This window comes from Bombus huntii, chromosome 8, assembly GCF_024542735.1.
Source record: "Bombus huntii isolate Logan2020A chromosome 8, iyBomHunt1.1, whole genome shotgun sequence".
Classification (NCBI taxonomy): domain Eukaryota; kingdom Metazoa; phylum Arthropoda; class Insecta; order Hymenoptera; family Apidae; genus Bombus; species Bombus huntii.
The window spans coordinates 10802921-10827804 of record NC_066245.1 but is presented as its reverse complement, the minus strand read 5'-3'; the positions used below and the strand labels follow the sequence as shown (position 1 = coordinate 10827804).

The 24884-nt window shown below is 39.4% G+C and overlaps 1 protein-coding gene across 15 annotated transcripts in view; it reads left to right on the top strand.

Moving 5' to 3' along the window:
* Positions 1-24884, top strand: part of LOC126868435 (uncharacterized) — a 272162-nt gene that overhangs the window by 96925 nt on the left and 150353 nt on the right. For all 15 annotated transcript variants that reach the window (XM_050623870.1, XM_050623866.1, XM_050623869.1 and 12 more), the window contains exons 3-4: positions 4231-4392; positions 8386-8569. In XM_050623870.1, the coding sequence (XP_050479827.1) occupies positions 4231-4392; positions 8386-8569 (346 nt within the window). The remainder of the gene's footprint in view (positions 1-4230; positions 4393-8385; positions 8570-24884) is intronic.

Here is a 24884-nt window from a genome sequence, read left to right as displayed (position 1 = left end):
AAATTTATCGCGTTTTAAATTTCCGTTTGACCGCTCGTTACGTCGTGCAATCGTTCTTCATCAAAGAGACAATGCTATCACGGACAACGTGAAATCGAGAATATCCCGATTACGTACAAACGAAGCACGTAATTCTCCATCTAATATCGGCGATAACGAACGATCCTCTAAAACCCTCCTCACCACCCTTCTGCCTCCTCTCTTCGTCTCACCCTTTGTCCCCCTCTGTGTCGGCTACAGTCGCCATTTCGTCTATTAGCAGGGTAATGCGCTTGGCTTGCGTCGCAGGAGGCCAGCTGCGCGTAAGAGCCGGCTTGTGCGCGTTTAAACGAAAATTATTAGACGCTTGCGAAGGGCTGACCACAGCCGGTCGTCGACTGTATCCGACGCCATTACGCGGCGGCCGCCACGTCGGATCGGAATATCACGATCTAGCGGAAGTCGGCTAACTGAAATTGACCGGCGTCCGGTTCATTAGAATTTAATGCCGGGCAAAGTGAACGCTAAGTGGATCTTTTCGCGCCGCTGTCGTCCTCCATCGCTTCGCAGAGAGGCTCGCCATTTAATTCGCCGCGAGAGCCTAACGCTGTTTTCGCGTCTCATACTCTAAAGGTAGGATCTAGATGGCTGAAGATTGACTCGTTGAATTTGAATTTCCACGGTTTGAGTCGGTGGAGGCAGGATAGATTTCATCGTGTGAAAGTGGATTTGGATAAGAGGCGGCAAAAGTGGCGCAAGATGCGTGAAGAGGGAGTTTGGGTTATGCAGATTTTAGATAAATTGAAATTAAATTAGACTTGGTTTCATTTACAGGATCGCAGAATATTCCAAGTTTTTACAAATGAAGCTTTGAAGTTAACGTTGCTAAGAAATGGACAGTAGAAGCTTTCTAAGCTGTAGCGTAAAGCAAAGGACAGACGTAAGGAGGATAAATACGATCCGAAATTGAAAATCACGGATTTAGAGCGTCGGTGGGTTAAGCGAAGCAGAAATCTCCCTTACTTGAAAGAAAACACGAATTGCCGAGTAAAAAGTGGCAGACCCGTGACCTCGTAGCCACGACGGCGTGTATTCTCGTCCCGTGATTCATACGTTTCGCGACGTAGGTCACCGTGAACACGCTATGGGGTTACAGACGGTCCATAATGGTCTACAGCGAAGTAGAAAAGGAAGAAACGTTCATGAACGGAGAAAAAATTCCAGCGAGAACAGATCCCGGGGATAAAATAGCGGAATAGCGACACAGAAACTGGACTTTGATTCTCATTTTATTTGCAGAGGATTTCCTCCTTTATCCGTGATTTCGTTCGTCCCATCTAATGGCCCCATTCGCTCTTGACATTCGATTTTCACATTGCTCCGTTCCCATTCAACCTCTTTTCTTCCGCTTTTTTTTTTAAAAAAGGGATCACACTACTAGCGACCTTGGACTTGCTTCGCCAAACACAGAAGTTTCCTAGCCCATTCGCCATGGACGTTAAACGAAATCCGCGTAATCGAGCCCGAATCGATGGATTAAGAATCCAATTGGAATTGTCCGACCTGTTTCTATTTCGTCCTACCTCTCGTCCTTTGCTTTCTCAGTTTTGCCGTGACATTCCTCGAAACCCTTACCCTCGCTCCTCTTCCAATCGTCTTCCTAACATATTCACAGTCCTAAAACGTTTACCTACATGGACGTTTTTCTCGAATATATCTCCAGAGGCGGCCTCAATGGTGTTTGGCGGTGATGGTGGCGGTGGTGGTTAATGGTGGCGGCGGCGGCGGCGGCACCAGCAATAAAGTTTGCTTTATTTTTACTGCCCCTCTGACCAAGTACCGTCCCGTATTTCCTCGGGATATTGACATATCGGGTGTGCCTGGGCTTTTTCTCTTAACACTCTTTTTACACCGCCACGGAATTTATGTCTTCTTCCACAGTTCTACTTTTCTTTTCCTACCTTTGCACCGATCTACATTTCTTCCTGCACCACTTCTCTCTCCCTGCCTCTTTGCCTCTGCTTTACTTTACAGTTAGGAAACTCTGTCTTCGTTCGATTCCCGTGTCCTCGTGGTTAGCTCGTTGTCTCTTTCGTTCACACTGTCGATCCTTCTCCTCGTCGATTTCAGCAAAGAGGAGCAAGACAATCAATCACGCGCACATATTCCCACGTTTGCAAAATCAACCGGAAATCTCTATTAGACGTCGAATAGATCGGAACTTTTCTACTTGATCACGGTCACGATGGATTGACGTTTATGAGAACGAGATTGTTGTAATTTGCGATTATTTGTCGAACGGAAGGCGCGTAGTTTTGTGTAAATGCAGTGCAATAGAATTTAAAAGGTTTGTAGGATATTTGATGTACGGTAAACTAAATAGGAAATGTAGCGGATTAATCATATGATCGAACAGTTTAATTTTATATGTATATTTGTGCTGATAGCGCAAGTATGAAAGAGGTATGTTTACAATAATAATAATAACCAATTTATAGCTAGGTACATTCAAAGAACGTAACGATAGCAAACAAAAGAGCATCAGATAATTGTATAGCGAAATACCGTATTGATTTTCACTTCGTTATCACAAAACCTATTCTATTAAATCGTTGTTTTTATGAAGCATAATTACCGTGTTACGCTTCAATCATTTCGACCGGATTATTCAGCGAATTGTCTTTTTCTTTTATAATAAAGTGGTACATCAACAAAATGTTCCCATTTAATGAATATATTAACATTATCTATCTTTCAAAACATACACGCATTTCCATAACGTTAGAAAAATCGAACATTACAATCTTTCAACATTTTACATGATGAAATAATGATAGAGTCGTATAAGTAGTAATATCATCGAATCATTAGCAGTAATCGTTTCCATTCGCAATAGAATTTACATTTGCAAGCTTCATAGAACAACGCCAGTGATCTTGATAGAACGACAGTTTATTAATCGTCGCGAGGTCTAGATCCGGCTGTGAAAAGTGTAATAAAAGCAGAAAGAGAGAAACGGACGCGTTCGAGCCAGCAAAAACAATGAGCAATCGCTCGTCCAGGGACTTATATTCTTCCTGATGCTCCATTTTTCGCCGGCTTTGTATTTATCGGCATCCTGGGACACGACAGTGTAATAGCGACTCGAAAAAAAGCGAAATCCAAGCGAAAGAGTGGTGGTAGGACGGTGGTGGAAAAAGAAGGGTGGTCACGGTCGACCACAGAAAAAACGTAATCGGAATGTTGGGTAGAAAACGGATCGAATGAACCTGACAAAGGGAACCGTGGCAATATCGTTTGAACTGCAATTGCAATCGTAGAGAAGAGTGCGGGGAGCAGGATGCATTCCGTCACTTTGTGAGAAAAATTACATTTTCTGGTCGGTTCGACGGTGGTTTGGACCAGCTCGGTACACTGACAATTGCAGTAAAATAAATATTATAGTTTCATGCTTGTCATCGAACGCCACACATGCGTTAGCGCTAAGTCGGACTTAAAGCACCAATTTTAACCACATTTATTCGATTGTCACGATATTATATTTGGAATTAGACCGATAACCGGGTTAATGTATCAATTACGTCGAAATACCTTACGATTTATAATATTTTCGTTGCGCTAACAATCTCGTATTTATCAATTCTTGAAGATAAATGTCACGCGATTATTCGTGTAGATATAATTCCAGTTTTCCGTTTATCAGCGCGTGACATTGATAATGGCACACCTCAAAAAATTTCAAATTTGCTTTTATTGAAAGTCTACATCTTTTTTCTATTTTTTATCGTATGAAATGGTATATTTATAATACCAACAGTTCTGCGTCAGAGGACAAAATTATTATTTACTTCGCTATTAATCTAACCTCGGTTTTACAATAATAATTGCTCGTCTTCGATAATTTTGCGACGCTACAAGTGTTAGTGGCACATTTTGAGTTAGGTCAGCCTTAGAATGTCGTTGAAATGACTCACGATGATTTCTTTGTAAATTTTCAAAAGCCCCTAACCCCTATAATGCGCCAGTATCAATATCAAGCAGCGTTGTAGTAAATCGAAGATGCGTTTAACGCTATATAACACGCTATATCGTTCAGAAATGCGCTCCTTAACAGCGAATTTCAGAACGGGAGCTTGCTCGTGAAATAAGTGCGTCGTGTTTACCATTTCTTAATTGCGTGCCTTTGCAAAGAGACGCGCCAGGCTCTCTGTGCAAAGCTGTTTCTCTAACCTTTCTCGCGTCTGGTTTCAGGTCAAGTGGACCTTTGGACACAAACGACAAACGGCTGCGCGTGCAGTTTTAATTCGTCCAGCAACGAGTGTGCGTGCTGCGTTCCATCCGGAGGATGCAGCTGCGGCGCTGCGTCGCCGGATAGATGCGCCCAATGCGGCTTGGAGCAATACTGCGCTAACAGTAAGTAGCATCGTTATGCTTCGTGAGTTGTGTTCGTTAATTCATTAGTTTCCATATTCCTTGTGTCCTGTTAAGAGACAAACGTGTATTTACCATCGGTTCCATGGCCTTTTCACACCATGGTGTCTTCAAAAAGGGGTAATTTTTGAGGGATTTAAGTAACTTGAAATCTTATAGACTTTATATCTGTAACTCCAAGCTTCAAATGTAGAATTTGTGGTTTTTTATATGTGCACGAAACGTTCACGGTATTAATTGTCAGCATTTTTCCTTGTAAATTGTAGGTATGTTTAAGAAAAATTGAAATTGAGTTCGTTTCAGTATTTTTATATTCAATACGATGTCCTAGACAGTTCTCTTAATTCCAATATAGTGTACGCATAGTACGAAAAAACTTTAAAATTAATATCGTTACAATTTTTGTTATAGTATATGAAAATGAATATTAATGAGACGATTGCGACAATACGAATACGAATATGACAAAATTCAAGGTTACTTGAATCGTACTTACTGGAAGCTAATAATGTGAACATTCTGTACGTGCACTTAGATATACAAATTAATATAGTATAATGACAGTACGTTAACAAACGAGTTTATTTGAAAAGTCGGTCCAATCAATTCAGAAAGACACTAGTTTCTTTCGTGTCTACTTGTTCAGTTCATCGAATGTTGAAATACGACCGGCACCCACGAAACAGCCGAAACGAGGTTTCCAGTTGGGTTGAATTCGCCAGCGTCCTAAAATTGTAACTTCCAATTAAGCTCTTCCGATATTAAACTCGTTAGAGATCCAACTAGCAGTTTGCAACACCACTGCCGTTTTCCGTTCCAATCGTCAGATTCGTGTATTGACTTTCCACCTCCGCTCGAGGAATGTAATTACATGACGCGCGTGCCTTTGAGTAGGGATCGACGTTAGAAACAAGATTCACGTCATTAAGCCATTCTAAGTTCTCTTGGCCATAGATACTTCGCATTTTGTCGCTCGTATTAAAATTGAAACGTATCGGATGAAATCTCTTTAGAGAAGTTGCGACAGATTACGGAATTAACAACGATAGTAGCTGTATAAATAATAGCTGTATCCAGGACCAACCAGAAAAAGCATAGAGTTGCAAAGTCACGCTGGTGGATATGGGAAATCCTTTTGTAACATGAGAAACGATCGGTAATTCACAAAAGACAGCACGAAGTAGCGCTAGAGAAAATGTCAGAAACGCTGGTGAAAAAGAGGGACAGGATTTCTTTGGAATGTTTGCGAACGAGCCCCTCCAACAGAACAGTTTGGTAAAGTATAAATCCCGCTAGCGAAATTACTACCGTGTCCCGTGGCTTTTCTTTCTGGTAAGTAATTACGTCAGTGGTTCTTTCTACCTTCTTCATCCATCTAACTCCTTCTCTTCTTACGTTAATTACATCTGACGTTATTGCCCCCACATCCCATCCATCAAACCTTTCTTTCCTTTGAACCCTTCTTCTACACACGGTTGAAACGTACACCCCTCCGTCTTTTAATCATACCAGGGACCATTAATGGCGTCTTACTCTTATTTTTCCTTGCGTTGCGTGCCGATTATTTTTCAACCTGTTCTCTCATTTTCGTAAAAGTTGACAGCGGAACTCTAGCTCGACGAGACTAACGAGTTTCCGATTAATTGATTTATCGATCCGGTTTAAACATATTTCCATTAATTCGGAGGCTCGTTCGATGGATAATGGGACTTGTATGGAATTTCCAACCTGTTATCGTGTATCCTTCGCTGTTCTCGAGGGATACTTTTGTGATTCTAAAGCGTTATCGGTAGGATCTTTTAAAGTTTTTATTTCTCACCAGTATGAAAAGCATAGTATTGCTATATACCAGAAAAATAAGACGAATCACAAAAGTTTCATATATGGAATTTATACGATAATTTTTAAACTCATTACGCGGTGTCATTCGTAATATTAAAAATTTAATACTCCGATAATTGCCTGTGTTCGATACTTAAACGATTTTGGAATCCAATATCATCGGAAAGATACTTTGTTCAATTACCACTATGTCGTCTCTCATTTTTAATACTGTTAGTCGAAATTAGGAAATACAGACTTTTTCCGTAAGAGACGACGTTTCCAACGCCATTCCACGATAGACAAATTACGAATCAATTGGGATAACGCAAGAAAGTTATAATATTACGTGCCGGTGTGGCGACTGTTCGTCGCGTCGCGTCGCCTCGAATGGAAAAGACGAAGGTCCGCCTTGTCTCCACGGGCGTCGTCAGTACGATGTAAGCAAGAAAAATCGTTATAAGCGACGGAGCACTTTTCTTTTGCTCCGGTGTTACGCTTCCACGTGACCCGGATTCCTTGTAGACAATGGCGAAATGTATCGCGTGGGAGGATGCATCGAATAAATATTTCCCCGAAATATTTATTGGCTAAAATTTGAAATTTTACCGCACCATGTTTTTGTTCATCAAGTTATTTCTGTTTCTTAATGACTGACGAAACGTGTCAAATTGTAATATTTGAAAGAAAATTAATTAACTGTGACGATGTGGATTAAATAATTATGGTTACTAAGTTAGGTGATGTGGACCTAAAAAGTCTTAATCTGAAAATAGTTAATATGATTTCCTTGAAAAGTAATTTTATTTCTGCGAGGAATTTGATCGAAAGACGAAAACACTAGTTTTGAACGGAAAAAGGAAAGTGAAGGAAGCGCTTTTCCTCTTAAGAATGCCAGAGAATCGTGCTTTAGATTCGAAGATATTCAGTGTTAGAAAACGATGACTGGACGAAAACTTGCAGAAATAGGGTATGCTGGAATCATTTATTGGCTTGGACACAATGGTTATATAGACAACTGATAATGGGACAGGAGAAGAGTATTTTCTTCCTTCCTACGAGGAAAATGTCGAAAGTGGGTTACGAAGTTAATATGATAAAAATTCTAACTCAAACTTAATATAGGGTCATTACGAAAAGAATTTAATTTAAACTGCAGGCTAATTTTACTTACACTGCTATTCATTCATTAACATTTTTTACCTGCTTCAGGCCCTACAGTGAAAAATAGATGTAATTGGAATAAAATTAATTGCAATTTATATACCTTCAATTTTATACATGATAATTAAATTAAATAGACTAAATTAAATAATTAAAAACCTAAACAAAAATTCATTTCGCTAATTAAATGTTATAGCAAGACTAACTTTATTATATATATATTGTCTACACTTATTTTACTCTTAAACTCCCTACAAATGTACAAACATCTGCAAACTAATTATATACGATATATATTATTATACATATTATTTACAACTTACAAATATACATTATACATGTATATGATGTGTATATATATACGTCATAGAATATCTTGCATCATCTGAAAATAAAGTTTTCAATATAGTTTCGATGCTCTATACAAGAGTAAGAAATAGCTCTTTTGTGCGTCATGCCTGACGCAACGTACATTTAATTAACATCGATCGGCTGTGAAGCAATGCTTTCCGATCGGTCGAGTGCAACAGGTGTGTTTGAAATGGATTTTTTTCGATGTAAGAAGAGAAATGCTTACGAAAACCCTGTATGTATCATGAAAGCATTGGATGGAGTTGACTCGGTCAAATTTGTCCCAGCCAACTTCAACCAAATTAACCACAAATTAAATTAAACAGACATAACAATCACGTACGGTCTGAGCATTTCACGCGTTCAATGATCAATTATACATCTATGTACATACCACTCGCTAAATTGCGTGATAAACCTTCATTCGTAACGTTATTATGTATAATCGGGTCTGGATTATTCATACGGCCGACAATATTGCCAGCCGATGAGTCCATTAATGTAGGAAATGTTTCCGATTGAAAGCAGGATATATAATTCACTTCCATTTTTAATCCTCAAAATGTTGCGGTTAATGGGCTTCTGGTTTTCTCGATCTATCCGTCGACGATTTATGGATTTTCTCTGTCTCTGTTTCAGTGTGCAACATAACGTTGGACAGCAGACAGTTGTTCAGCAAATCGGATCGCGGCTTTGGGCAAATAAAGTCGCCGTCCCTCGAAGGACCATCAAGGTGTACCTATAGGTTTGTGCCGGACACCGGCCAGCGAGTCGAGTTGCAGATCTATCGATTGATCTCCATCGGACGACATAACGGCACAGCGTAAGTAATTTTTATAGTATTTCGCCATTATTCGGGATAACCACTAGAGTACCGTTTCCATTCGGCTACATATAGATCGGAATATAAACATTATTTTTCGCTGTCAAACAAAAGTTCTGTATGATGGAACTCGATAATCGAAGTAAATTAGAATTCCAATAAATCGATATAGGTTAGAATTTACGAAGTTTAAACGATATCTATGTTGGCAGAGAACGTTGCATTCGGTGATATTCTTGCATATTTATCTGAAACACGAGGATTTATTACTGTTGGACTGTTTTCATGTTCTATTCTTTAATTGAGTTACAAGATTAACGTTTTCGTTTTGTGTCAGGATTCGTACAGGTAGATATTCGGTATCAAGTTCCAACGTTGAATGCGAATTATTCATTCCGATTGATTTACTCTTTGTTAATTTTGTTAGCTTATCATCGCTTTCTCATGTCCTACCCTTTGCGATATTTTTGCAATATGCTGTCTGCTTTACTGAAGATTATATTAAAATTTCAATCATATATAGTAAATAAATTGTATATAATGATCATAAATAAATGATAAATAAATTTTGCTTTATCACCCTTTTGAAATGTAAAGAATCAACAAATCACACCGAAAGTGTAATTATCGACATGCCAAGAGGTAGCTTAATACATTCACATTTATATAGATAAAAAACGGACTCTATTAAAAGAATCTTGTTGATAGGACATATTCACGACGCATATGTTTGTGCCACTAAATGCGCACGTGTAAAGCGACACATCACCCTCATAAAAATGGAAACATTCGAACAACAAGCTCGTCTTTTTTCCAGATATATTCGCTTAACAAACAAATTTGAAAATACAGAGAAACGACGTTACAACAATATACGCCAGTCACAGTCGCGTTAATAATTATATCGTTAATGCAAAACTGTAGCAAACGATAGAACGACGCATCTATACACTGTTGAAAGCTATTCACTTACATTGGCCCAACTTTTCAGCATTAATCAAAAGTGCTTTTGATCACTTTTGTCAAGCACATCGTTCTCGTTGCTTTTTTTGTATCGCGTTTTTAATTAAATTAAGTCCTGTACTTTGATACGCGTGTACGTGCACGAATGGCCTGCTCGAAATATATTTTTCCAGTGTTAAAAATTGTTATTGCAATAAATCTTGTTTCGTGACATTCGTTGATTCGGGCACTTGTCATGCATGAAACAATCCATTTCTCGTTACACGTGTCACTTGACGCGAAAGCTGTAATGACATAAAAGAGAAAAAGCGGTCAACAACGCGTGCTGTTGTACAAACTTCATTATTTAGAGTGTGCTAGCCACTTAACACCGAATTAACGAAAGAGCGTTAATTGTAAAATAAGGTGGTATAATGACCATTTATACGAAAGATGGTGTGTTTTCGTTTAGTAAATTATTATAACGCGATTAATATTACGACTGTAAAAGTATATTGAGTGAAATACAAAGCTTTTAACGCTAAGACCTGTTTGATTTTTCTTTGGGATGATATTATTTGAAAGGAATTAATCATCGAGTGACATCGAGTGGTTTTATGAAAACATTTATAATAATTTTATTTAGCGTTTTAAACCTTCACTTTTTCAAAGATAATGCAAGAGAAATTGCTAGGATACAAAACAACTTTCTTCTCTTGTAAGACTCAAATGTATCCTAATCCAACAAACCAATCGGTTGCATTACCAACATTTCGCCCCATCGTTTGAAGATTTTACGATTCGGTCAAAAGTCACGGTGAAAAATATCGAATCGATAGCACAGAAATAATGTTCCTTTAAAGCCAAAGTACGGATGCGGTCCGATCATCGAAAGAGGAATCGAGAGGGGGAAGGCTTCCAGTGGCCGATATGATTGGAGATCGCTCGTGTCGATGGTCGTTTCAATTTGTCATACTTCCGTTCTTACGAAGACTACCATCGCCGCCACACTTAAATTCCTCTCAACGTGTGTAGATGGAGCAACGCGACCTTAAGAAACGGCCGAGCGGTCTGGAAAGAAAAATTACCGTTTCTGAAAGCGTCTTTCCCGCCCCGTGCTCGAATAGGATAGCGAAGGAAGTTCGCAGCAGGGCAGAAGAGGCCTTCGACAAGCTTCGCGAAAGTTCTTACAATTTTACGACGAGACTCATCCTCTTCGCTCGCTCTTTCCTTCCCTTCGCCGTTTAAGTGGAGCTTAGAGCGGGAATGCACGTCGCGTTCGAAAACGCTTACCCTCAAACGGTTTCCGTTCATCAGCTTCGACAACGTTAGCATAGTAATGGACTGGAAATAAAAGGTCGAGATTAATTCGTATCGATTGCTTTCGTAATTGTTTTCAGTCAGTTTCGAAGATTGATTTGTAATATGATTTATGGGAAACATTTTTTTAAACAACCGCAAACATGGAAACACTTTATTTTTGAATAATATTTCACGTTTAAAATAATATTCCTTTCCTTGGTAAGCTTGATTTTACTTTTCTATTTGGATATTTACCGAACGTTACCAACGATCGAGCATACATTCTCATGTTTCTACAGTCGTGTATTTGTAGTTTTATAATTATTTCTACGCTACGCAAAGAAGTTTAGAGGAGGGGAAAGTCACGGCAACGATATTCCATATCCTGGATTTTTTCCCGCGGCGTTCCACTGTTCCCTGTTACTTGTACTTCGTTCGAGAATTCATACGCTCGACGAGATGCTTTTTAAGGAGAAGAAAAATCACGTTTCCTAACAAAGGATGAATATATAGAGTTTCGAAGTGCAGCAGGGGCAAGAGAACGAGCTAGGAGAAAAAGGTAAAAATAATCGTTCGCACAAGTCTCGCGTTGGTGCATTGTAGCAGCTACAATAATTCCGGATAAACTCGATAAGCCGCTAGAATGGAATACGTATTATGGCTTTTCGATACCTTCTTTCGCGCTTCTGCTCGTAGATAATTTAAATCTGACGTTCACCGCCGTAAGGCTTCGTTGTATCGCGGCAAACAAATTACCTTCTCGACCTGTCGACTTTGCTTCATCTCTTGATAAATGTCGAAATAATTTATAGAAATCTCGATGCAAGCACGAGAAATGATTCGTTAAATAATAAACGATTAATCGTTATTAAGCGAATTGCTCGATAAGTAATTTCGTAAAGTTTCATGTGTATAGGTGGTTGTAACGTATTTTGTCCTCGGTTTAAAAAAAAAAACGAATGAGAACGACAGGTCTGTTTAATAAACGATTATAAAACGTGGCGCATTTGGAAGCCGTCAGTGAAGTTCTCTTCCATGGCATGGAACTGCAAGCATTCAGCATTCACAGGACTGTTCATTACCACCATTCTTCTTTCGCGGCCGAGCCCGCTTTATTTTTCAAACTTAAACGATTTATCACCGAGCGTGTCCTCCTTTAACTAAAAGCGCAGCGAAAATGGAACTTGTAAAAAATATAAAAGCGCGGCTCGAAGTTTGCCCGTTAACGAAAGCGAGCTACGACGGTGGCTTGAAGCGAGAAATATCGTTACGCTCGCGCGTTCGCCTTTTACCTGTTCCTTGAACGTTGCCGTTTGAGAAATTGCAACGGCGGTCCTTGGAAAAATTGCGAAACCGACGTTTCTTCGCCGCCGGGGCATTTCTCACGCTAGATATCGTCCAAGAGCACGTTAATACCCTGTCGACTGTATCAGCGTGACCCGTACGTTCGAAAATTTATGATAACCCGCGAGGAACCATCGACGAAAGTAAAGTACTTCGAAACTGTATGAACTTTTCCAAAACGAGGACGAGTCCGGATACGGGCTACGTTAGAATGTAATGGCCCGACGTGCCACACAATTTTACAACGGTCGTAAAGCTCCACAGCTATCGTATTCTTCCGGTAGTTGCTCAATTACGGGCGTAAAACTGAAAGTAAAAGTTATTTGTTGGATGTCTGGCCGCTCTCGGACCTTCGCTACTTAACGCTCGTCCGACTGAGCACGGAGGTATTCTACTCCTAGCTGATTGCGTATGTTTGTATTTTCCTGTTCGATTGGTTTTAGAAAAATACAAATGGAATTCGACTTTTAGATAATAGTTATGAATTATATTATTTTACAATTATATATAATATTATAGTATGCAAAAGTATTTCAACACTTTTATTTCCGTATTGTATGTGTTATATGAAACATTTTGAAATTTTATTACACACAATTCTTTCGATTAAAATTCCTCAGTTCTCCAAATATTGTAACGCAAACCATGTATTCGCGGAAGACACAGCACTAAGAGGAACCAAGTTTAATTTGTCAAGTAGAACTTGTAACGCGTCTGGCCAAGCGCGCGCCTCTTCTACTTCTCTGAAACTTACCGCGTGCACACAAACGTGGTTGAAAAGAATCATGTTCTTTTTAGAAAAAAGACCACTACTCGAATGGTATATTCAAATATTTACCCTCCTTGGAGCCTTTTGCTCCCCTGTACGTACATTTTGAAACGAAGGGCGCCGCGTCTTAGTGTCGATCTTTCTTCATCAGCTTTCCGCGCATTTTGCAAAGGTGCTACCGAGCAGCACATGAAATGAGATTACATCGCTCAATGGAATTTCGTTAAATCTGCTCAGGTTGCTGTTGGCATGACTGTTATACGAGAAATCTTATAAATATTTGTTCATAGTTGAAATTTAAGTGAAACTTTTTACGAAATGAAATCAGGATGAGCTGGGAAGGCGAGAAAAGGCAAAGGATAAAAAAATTATTCATTGACTATTTATGATTCTCATTAGTTTATTTAACGATTCATTGTTTACAATCGTTAATTGTGTTTATCCTTTACATATTGCGACCAGAGGTGAGAAACGTGATATATGAGATCTATCTTTCATAAAGGAATAATTTTATAATTGAATATATTGTCAACCAGTTAAAAACCACGTGAAATTTCATATCATTTTACACGTGTATCTTTCTTTTTATCACAAACAGTACTTACATCTTGTTTAATAATATGTTTTCTGCTTAATAATTATACATTTTATTTATATTAATGAAATTAGACATTTTTTCATATATTCATATAATTTTTACGCAAAAATTGACACCATAGCTTAGATTAATGTATCCTTTGGATATATCGCGATCTATGAAGGAATTTTTAGGATCGCGAGTTCCGTAAAGTTAAGCAAGGAAGCGAGATAGAATGGGGCCCGTGGGTGATGGATGACCTTAATTTTGCTATGATTACCGGTAGCTCGGGAATTTGTATGAAAATCGCTCACGGCTGCTTCTTTCACGATCCTGTACCATCGTCTTCTCCCTCTCTATCCCCTTTTCCGGCATCGCTCTTCTTTCTTTCGCGCGCTGTCCCCGTATTTTTTAATCGCTTTCCCGTTTCTCGTTAATTCAATATCGTTGACTCGAAAGGTGAATGACGCTGATGGACGCTTATGAAAGTCGCGTAATTTCGAACATGGTGAATTTTCATTGCTCTAATCAAGAGCTTTTTTTTTTCTTTTCAGTACACGAAAGAATTTTTGTTTCTTTCAGTTAGAGGAACGTAATTACGGGTCCCGAAATATAATTATAAAACACAACGTACCGCACCTTGCAGCTTAATTTTTAAATTTTAGTGCGCGAGCTTTTTCATTACAGCTCTGCTGCGCTATTTACTCGTCGCCTTTTAACTTACCTTTTTCTCAATCCTTTCTGGTAAGACACGCTCTTATCTTCCACTCTACACGACCTTAACATTCACGTCTTGTTCCCTACATTCCCTTAGTATACCTCGTAACATTTCTTCGAGATAAACGTACGTTAGAAACATCCTTCGCCATAATAACACCGCACTTCCCACGCAAAGAAAAACTCATCTCATCCCTTTCAAATTCCATAACCGATATTCCATCTCGAATTAGATTCCATAAAAACCTTCGAACCCAACCCTTGAACGCGGAGCAAAAATTTTATCCCGTGCCCTTTTCAGCGCTGCAAAATACACCGATATCTTCATATGGGGGACAGCCCTCAAGATAAAACCAATTTATTGTTTCGAAAACACTAGGTGGGTGCTCCATTCAGATCCATTTGGTGTCTAGCGCGTGTTTCTCGAATTTCGTCCGATACAGTGCATTTCGTTCCATTCTCCGAGCCGCCATTCACGCGAAGCAGCAGCCGAAACATGGTGCCAGCTAAGCTTGCGCCCGAAACGCGGGAAAAATTGATGCTTAATGCCTTCTTTCCCGCGTTGTATTATGATGGTAATCTCGAGAAGCACGAGGCGCCAGTGTTCCGAGCCGGTGTATATATGTATAATGGCAGGCTGTGAGCTCGCCAAGGGTGTAGACGTTGAAACCGTAGCAGGCGATAAAACGCGGATACCGTGTACGATGTTCGTTCGGCTTTAACGTTCCGCGGAAAATGCTGTGGCGTATTATACTTAAATTCACGCCTGTTGTCTGTTCCGCTGCTGCACCTCGGCTATTATGCAACTCGTTTTCGTTTCCGTTTCGCCGTGTTCAAAATGTTTCCTTTTATATCGGGCTTGCTAGCGCCATGTACAAGTTTCGTCGCAGATGGTCCTGCAACGCGTGCAAGGCGATAGCTGCGTAGTCGAGGGTTCAAAGGATTGGTTTGTTGATAGTATTAGATCGTAAGTGACCATGACAGTTTGCTTTGAATTCAAGGTAGGTGACTTTACTTTAAAGTATAAGCGTTTAAATGTCGAGACGCTCCTTTCCGAGGATAGCACATGTATGGTAATGTTGCTTTTAAAATACAAACGCTATCCAATATTTGTCTAACACAATGTGAACTTGATAATTTTTTCTAGACCTTTAGCTTTATGATACAATATGAACGATTTTATAGTAGTAGTTTAACTAGTACTTTAACCAGTAGTTTAACATATTATCTGATTAATAGTCGGTAATCTTGTATAGTATCTGTGACATGGAAATATAATATAAAGCATTTAGAGTGGTATTAGGAGTCCGACGATTGGAAGCATCTCACGATATGCCGACGGTGTTGAGATTAATGATTCTTTTTTGCCATATCATGTCTCCCAAAAAATTTCCCCTTGTCCCAGACGAGAAATATTTTATTTTTCACTTTTGCTCGAAAACGAAACTTCTTATTAAAGAGAACGAAAGTTCCAAGTAACTTGTTAAGGAAGATATCCTGATTCAACCGGTGATTGCTTGTTTTAACGGTTTGTTTATTATTTGGCAACGAGTAATTTGCCTGCGCGGACAACCGAGATTCCGCGTCCATTTGTCGTTGTAAAGCTGCCACTCACTCGACCCCGGTTAACAATGCGGAATGTGTACGCGTAGAAGTTGCGAAACGGGTATAAGATAATGTCAATGTGAAGCGTATAAATGTCTTGAACACGCGCGCGAGCCTTTATCGTTGCGCACACGTGGACCGGTAATAAATTACTTTCCGGGTAACTCTTCTAACGGAGCATTCCGCTTATGGAATGGATGCATTCATTAAAATAGACGTGTTTATCTACGTATTTCGAGCAAACGCGATAAATTTTAACCGTGAAATATTGCCTTAATCTTGGAAGCACTTTCAATCCTATTGCGCACAACTATGATAGAATTTCGTTTCTAATGGATTTTTCTGCTTTTAAATAAATTCCAAAGGATCACGAACATAAAATAGACGGAGAACGTATCGCTGGTTGACAATAATATTGGTGTAACTCGAAAAATATCAAATTTGCTTTTATCGCGTATAAAGTTTATATTATATTTCTATCTTTGTCATGTAAAACAGTGTATTTATAATACCATCAATTTTCCATCAGAGGGGTTGTTATACTAATAACACCGGTAGTTAGTATTTTCAAAAATGTATATTTTAGAAAGCCTCCTCTTTAAAGTTTACATTTATTCAGTTGTGCCGCTATCAATGCCAAGCGGCGATATCTAAACGAGCATACTCGAACAGGACATCAATCAGCTGAATAAAACAGTGCAATAGATTATTCTTATAGTTCCTGCATCTCCTGAATTAATTTTCGAAATTATCTCTATGTTCCACAAAACAAAACAAAAAGAAAAAAAAATGGAAAATACAAAATAAAAGGAAAAAAAGAAAAGCTAAAGAGACGAAGAATTGTTGGGAGTTGCGCGTGAAACCAGCGGTGTAATTTAATTTCTAGTGCAACCAGCTCGGTAATCTGGCCGATATGAGCGAAACCCTGTGGGCCGCCATTTGTTTCATGTGCACTCGAAAAAAGCGAACTCGGCCGTGCGGTGCAACGATAATTTCCATTCGAGGAGTTCATCTCGAGCTTGCTGCATCATGGAAGGACCGACGCCTGGCTCGTTGCGGGGGGTATTATATCCGAGGGCAGGGTTTAAGTAGTTTCATAAATTACGTCACTTTTACAGCGAGATTACCTAATCCGCAACGGAGCGGGTCGGCTTTGGCTTCTCTCGTGAAAGTGTAGCCTCTACACGAAAGCGTAGACCATCGTTGTAAACTCGCGCGGACAAAACGCGCGACTTCGTATCAAACAGTTTTCGCCTGGCGAAGAATGGATCTCGTTTCTTCGTGTCGGCTTTCTATTCGGACAGAATTCTGGCCAAGCTAAATGGTGCTAGAAACTCGTTAAATATTCGGTATTGTTATATTGTACGAAATTTTTTAACGTACTCGCGTCTTTAATTCGTGGTGCTGATTTTCGAAAAAAAAAAAAATTGGATTCAGCAGAGCGTGAATACTTTTTAAGACAAAAGACGACAACATTTTTGGTAGAAAGATGTTGGAAATGTCCGAAATGGAGTTAACGCGAGTAGAAATTTTTGCGTAAAAGCAGATGACAACTAGAGATAAGTAAATGAGAATATTTCGTGAGTTATTCACAGCGAATCCAGATCGGTCGAGAGAAGGAAAAAGAAATGATTTTGGTACAGTTCGGCTGGTCGTGGAAGGTTTCGCGGTGGTTTATCGATTCTCAACTATTCGCGGCGTTCGGTGAAGAGCAAATTTTCCATCGGTATACTCGCGAGATTTCCAGTCATCGCGGCCCGTTAATATTCGGCACGAAAGAAGCACTCGACACCGACGCGATGCCAATTACACGCACGGCCTGGATCTCGTGTTCCTGTTTGTATTAAAGATACTACTCCAGCTTCGCTTGAAAGCGTCAAACAAATTCTAATTCCTTCGAAACAGTATATATTCCTTAGAAGGACAACCAATTATTTGGAACAGTTCCTACCATTTAAATACACAGATACATTTCTTATGGCCAGTCACTCGATATATATATATATATATATATATATATATATATATATATATATATATATATACGAAATAGATATCGATGAAAAAGATACATAAAATAAAAATATAAAAAAAGTAAAATAACATACGGAAAATGTTGAAGTAATTTTAGGAGTATTTGTCAAAGCAAACATCGATCGTATATGGCATACGCGTACATTACAGTATTCACTAAATTTCATATCGATTGGAGCAAATTTGCAAAACAAAGAACAAACATATATATATTTTGATAAATCATAATTACGCCTTTTAATTTAAAAATCAACTATATTCGATTCTGCCGAATGGCGAATATTTCTAATTAACGTTGCACATCACCTGACTATGCTATTTCCTCGATTAATATCCACAAATTTTTCTCTTTTATCCGAGAGCAAGGGTGTAGGAGGAACGAAATTATTGTTCGACGGTGGCGTGAACATGGTTAATAATTCGTGGAAGGCGATAGGATCGACAAAATACGACGGGGACGGGGCCCTCGGGTGAAAACGAGGATAGGCAAAAGTCCGGGGATTAGAGGTGGAATCCTAAACTACGGATAAATCGTCGGAACGATCGTTGGACGGCGTGGTACCTAGCAAATTCGACGCGCGTAATGCACGGAGAATCTAGCTAATAAATAATGGGACCATTGTTTCGTCCGTTGCAGTCGATCGTAAAATCACGAAGCGACCGATCTGTGCAGCTGCATTATTTCCATTGGGTCGCGTGGACGCTTGTCGACATCGATCCGGCGAAATTTGTTTGACGCGATCAATTGTCTCCTGTTCATTGTTCTCCTAGCCCGCCTCGCCGACATTTCTCTGGTCACGCGTCTAGATACCTTGAAAAATGCTCCATTCGAATCGATTTCCCTTTCACAAGGAGGATAATAATCGCGTGCAAGCTTCGACGATTCATCCGCCGGCATAATTACCTTCGATTCATGCAACTCGCAGCCGCCATGACAAATAGCTACGTGTCCATTCGGTAGCTCCGTATTTCGAAATTTCGCTCGGGCTTCTATTGTGAACATATCTAATTAAAATGGGATTCGAAGCACCCAAGTTTTTAACACAGGTTCTTTTCATTTTGCGCAAATGTTTCTGTACTTCGTCGTCAAATTATATGCAGAAGCGGTGCTACGTGTAAAAACTCTTCAATCAAGCTACAATTAGTACGAAGCGTTAATGATCCTTTACCAAGCTGGGTATAAATTAAATAACCACGGACAAAAACGGCAGAGCTGTAGATGAAACCAATCTTTATGAAAGTTTCATCTCGTTAGTTGCATTCATCCAAACGTAAAATCGTAGTTTAATAATATCGCGATATTTTGTTAATCGAATTTATCAGTTAGGAAGAAGATATTTATAAATCGGACCGATACGATTTCCATTATTCTTGTATTATAACCTAATTGAGGGAATCTAAACGACTCTGTTATAATTCAAAATCGTAAAGGGTGCTAAAAAGCTTTGTTATAGTAATACCATAAGTAACACGATGTGAGACGTAATGTTCACCATAATGGCGAAGTTGAGCGTGAAAATTCACGGGCGAGGTAAACGTCCGGTGGAATTGAACGGCAATTAACGTGCCGCGAACTGTGCCGACCGCATCATTGTTTCCGATTCGAGGCTTGACCGTTTCACCGTAGAATCTGTGGAACATCGTACGCGGCTAAAGCGCCCTTGTTTTCAGAAAACTTCGGATCCAATTGGTGAACTTTCCGCATTACGACAATGCAGTTTGAGTTGGAGGATTCATCGAGGCCGCGCGCTCGCGCACAACCGAGTATCAGTAAATGAGAAAGGGCCTGGGTTTGGGCGTTGGTGTAAAGACACAGACGCTGCTTAGTTGGAAAAGAGGATAGACGCGTCAGTGGCGCGGCTCTGTTACTGATTACACGTCCCGTAAGTGAGTAAAATTTGTCTCACCAGGAATAAATTAGTTAATGGATCAAAGTGGAACCTATAGTTTACTAATTCTTCGCCTTGTGGACGTGGAGCATCATTTTTTGGCACTTCGAAGGGAAAGATAGTTAGGTAGATGTTACGAAGTAGTAAGATAGGCGATGATAAATAAAACTGTTTTAAAGTAATTTCGATGGGGATGGTTGCTACTGAAATATTTCGAATCGTAATTTAAATATATTGCGGTCGGCATATTGATTGCACGTTAATTGGCGCTCTATGTAAAATAATCACTATACGATACGTAAATACTAGATGCACTTTTAATTTGATATTGCCAATCTATTTGAGGTCGAACAATTCTTGACAATCGTAACAATGTTGCGTTCCTGGGGCATCTGCGCCACTTTATTGTTTTGAAGTGTTAATTTAGTAAATGCGTTATTATACTTTGTTGTATTAATTATTTCGCAACTGCGATGTTAATTGAATCAACGTATACACGTATTAATTTGGTAAGCAAATGTTTTCGTAAACAATGAAATTTAAATGAATGCTTTTACTAGCATACGTGTACATTGATATATTTTTTTCATATACTGTTGCAAATGTATGCACTGTTTAGTGGATCAATACCTACGTTGAGTAGGAATAGTAGACATTTTATATACATTGGCTAGTCAGTGTATGCATTTACTAATATATGTATATATTGTGCTATGCAACTTGTTATATGCACTTCATTTTACTTGCAAGCATAATATTCATTGACTATCCTGCATGTCTGGCTACAGACTTCCCTACATATTCTACTTCATGAATACATCCTACAGTGAATTCGTTTAACTCTCAATCCGTTATGTATGTCTGTCTGACCATATTCGGTCTCATTCTACTGGAAAGAAATCGATACAATTACTACTGAAAATCTATCCAACCATTGATATACATGACAATTGCGTGGATTTCAGTTACCTTAGCTATATTTATTTCATTTATCATAAAAGTCTTATATCACCATATCTTATTAAAAATAATTAAGAAATACTTTTGACTCCGCTCAAATACTATCTGCTACTAATTGCACCACATGAATACATGATGCTTACTTCATGAATACGTCCTAGTGTATATTCGTACAACTCTGTGCCAATCTGTTATGTACTACCGTCTCGCCATATTGGTTATTTAGCCATTGGCTATGTAAAATACAAAAAAGAAGCTTTATAAAGCATGAAAAAGAGAACACCTCGATTCTTATTCAACAGCGGTCTAGCAATAAAAAATGTTCGAGATGATATTCACCGAACAGCAGCGCGATATCGCGAATGGCGAGTACAGAATTTATCGGCGATCGTAATTAGCGAGGAATCCCCCCGAAAAAACAGAATTGCCGGTGGCTTGGCTCGGCACAGCTCGGTTCCGGAGCAATATCCTCGATCGAGGTCGTCGCGTCGACGACTACAAAATGACACACTTCACGCTTCTCGTTCATTGAAAATTTATCTATTCGCACGACTCTTGCTCTGTTCGACGTTCCCGAATTTTATCGACGAAAAGCTAGCCTGCACTTCAGTGGAACGACATCGACATTGAATTTCACCGATGTACTAGCCGTAACAGGTGTTAATCAAGAGTTAATTTCGAGGGCAGACGAAAGCGCGGATTTAATTTCCGTTTTAGGGTTTAAAGAGCGGTGAAAAGGAAGATGGACGTGACAAGGCGCGGTAGATCGCGGGATTTATGGCTGGTTCGTAATTGACGGCGTGGGCGAAGCGAAATAAAATCCGATTGAGCGAACGCGACCATTGTCGTGGCCGTGTGCGACCACCGTTGCAAGAGAAATTTGTTGCCGCCTCGCTGGATATATCGAAAAGCGAATTCTTTGTTCGCGTTCCTCAGACTTGGACCAACGTCGTGTTGCTTTAAGAAAATTCTACGATATATAGTTCTTTTTATTACGTATGAGTAAATGGAGCCTTTTTTTTTTCTTTTTCTTTATAAGGACGCGAAAAGAAATAAGAGGGAACTGTAGAGTCCGAACAATATTTTCTGTGTTTAAGACACAAAACACTAAGATCTACTACCTGGGTATACTCAGAAAAATGAACTATACTAAACTTAACTACACTCTCTGTGCTCTCCGTATACACCTTTACTATACGGCCAACGAAATCCTCCAAGATTAAGCTGCATTTCTCAAAGGCTAACTCCCTCTAAAAGTGTATTAAGAAACTACGAATGAAACCCGGGGATAACTTCCTCCATAAAATGCTCGAGTTCGAAGAACCTCTTCTCTCCAAACAGCCACCCTCTCCTATTCCACATCGAGGCAAACAATTACCTACTGGCTCCAAGGGAATCATCGTTAATCTAACGAGGGGGGCGAGTAATCGTGGAAAATAATCGAATCTAACTAAATCCAAGTTGACTCACTTGAAGCCAATAAGCGATGCCCTATTACGAGAAAAATATTAGATTTTTTTCTTGTTCGTGAATCGTTTCCGCCATCGCGATTTTCTATCGAATCGATACCGAATTGAGCGAACTGGACCGATGAACTCGAGCTGATGGACCAGTGTTTCACTATTTTCACCAAGTTCGAGGAAGAATGAACGTGGACAAAACGAGTTCCAATAGCACGCAGCTAGCTGCGCTGGGAACCGTTTCGATCGTTAGAAATTTGATTTCACGCTGGCCGCATCCATAACTTCCTCTCGGGTATGCACACAGCCGCATAAACAGTAAACGCGGTGGATAACGGCCAGAGTATGGAAAACAGGAGGTCGCCAGGTTACGTAGGTGGAGCTGAACTCGGAAAACGACGAGCCACAGGCCTCCTCGTAAGTTGATCGAAGTTAGTAGGCCGTAACGGTAAAATATATGCAACGACCGGACAGAAATTGGGATCGGTGGCTCGCGGAAATGATTCGTCGCGTGGCTAATGTCGATCCTACGTTGCGACCTTTTCAACGGACACAGTCAGAGATAGCACGCCACGCGGAAATGGAAAATGGTGACCTGCGAACTCTGTCGTGTTCAGCGTGAATCGAGTCGCCTAGAATTTGTCGATCCACCGTAGATCGAAAGTTCTCTGCTTTTTTCTTTTTTTCTATGACACCTCTTGTAAAGAATTGCAAGGGTTGGTGTTATCAAGTTTTTCTCTTTTCTTTCAATCACGAGTTCTCGAATTTTGGTGGCTATCGGGGAATAAGCGAAGTAGATCTAGCGAAAGAAAAGCCAAGTATTGGATAAATCTTAGTTTTATGTAAAATTTGAGAACAAAATGAAGGATATTTTATTTGCTGATAAGTACGACAGTGATAAATGATAGTTGGTGTGAAAAATGGTAGTTAGATAGTATATTTCTAAATTCCATGAATCTTGGCCAGTCTGTTGTCGTGGAAACTTACTATCATAAGCGATTGTACTAAAGACCGAACGGCGCCGGTGCGACGTTTCGGAAGGCCACTCGCTATTTATAAGATAGACGATACGAAGTAACGTCATATTATTTTTCGACGTCGGCGCTGCACCAGTGCTCTGCTTCCCAGATGTCGTTTCTTATTTTTCCACTATTTTCCGCGCTGCGTTTTACACTTCTGTAATATTTTTCATTATACTCTACTAATTTATTGTTTTATCGCAAATATGCAGAAGAAAACATTACAATTTGTACTATTTATATCACTGTCTTAAATAATTAATAATATTACGAAAGTTACTTATTAGCAGAAGAAAATATTATTACATGAATATTATCAGTGAGTATATGTATATGTGTTCGTTATTTCACTTCAAACGGAAATACAAATAAAAATATTCATTTCCTACATTCGTATAATTACAAATGCGTATGGATATTACTACAGTTTGTTATTAAAACTGCCATAAATTATCAAAAGTCAATAGCATCGAAAAAGTATCTTTCAGCTGTACCTCGTTTTATATAATCCAATGTTACTTGACGTTTGTATTCGTAATAAATAAATAGAACAGAATGTTTGTTTAATCGAAACTGAATGTAGATTCGTGATTACTTGGCGCGAGTCAGTCAGTATGGACGCGACAGGCACCGTCTCTCCGCCCTTTCATTTTCTGTTACAGTCTTTCGTATCTACCTCCCGTAACGAGCACACTGCCAGTGCGAAATAACTCGTATAAATCACCGATGACTGCATACACAAATTCCATGCGATTCCAGCCGTCGAGCTGGCAATGTTTTAATAAAACTCGACGAGGCCCAATTATTCAACTCGACGCAGCACCTCTCGCGCCCGTCTGAATTCCCTTCGACAGCTCCCCACTCTTTCGTATTTCGGACACCGAAATTGTGACCGATACTCCGTGAGATTCATATAGTAGATATTTCGATATAGATTCATTAAATTTATGATCGAATTACAGAATAATCGAGATAGAAAATCAGCCTGATATTCGGAAATAAACATGTTTTCTATGGGTTGAAATCATAAACTCATCGAGTCTTTAGAAATAATTCAAGTGATCGACGATCGTTTAAAACCAGGGAGAACCAAACGACGCGGATTTTTTCAAATAAGCATACCACCCAATATTTTTCTATCAGTCAATCTGTAATAGAATTTCACCAAGTGAACGCACGTATTTTTCACCTCACCCCTTGTCCCCAACCGTTTTCATATTTCAGAGAGGCTCGATCGCATTAAATTAGAACTCGAGTTAGTCGAGTGGTAGTTCGCATGAACGATCACTCTTACTGGTACGTCACGTTTACACGATACGAAATTAAAGTACGATAATCCATTTGACTATAATCAAGATTTCGATAAAGATTTTCTAAGACACAACATTCTAGAAGATATAACATGTTGCCTACACGAAAGCTTGAAAAACGTTTATTCAAAGCAAGAATCGATAGTCCAACGAAGCAAAGCGATTCGCCGTAGCCAGGTATGTTTATCGAAAATTTGATGAATCGAAAGCCGAAAAATACAGCGACAAAGCGAACCTTTATTCGAACCATTTTCACGAAACACTTTTTTCTCGAAATTCGTTCTGTCGGTTAAATCAGCTTCATCCTTTCGTTTTGGATACGCCGTTATTGCGGACTACGCGAACCGTATCGAACAAGTCTGGGCATCAACCGTGATTTTCAGAAGC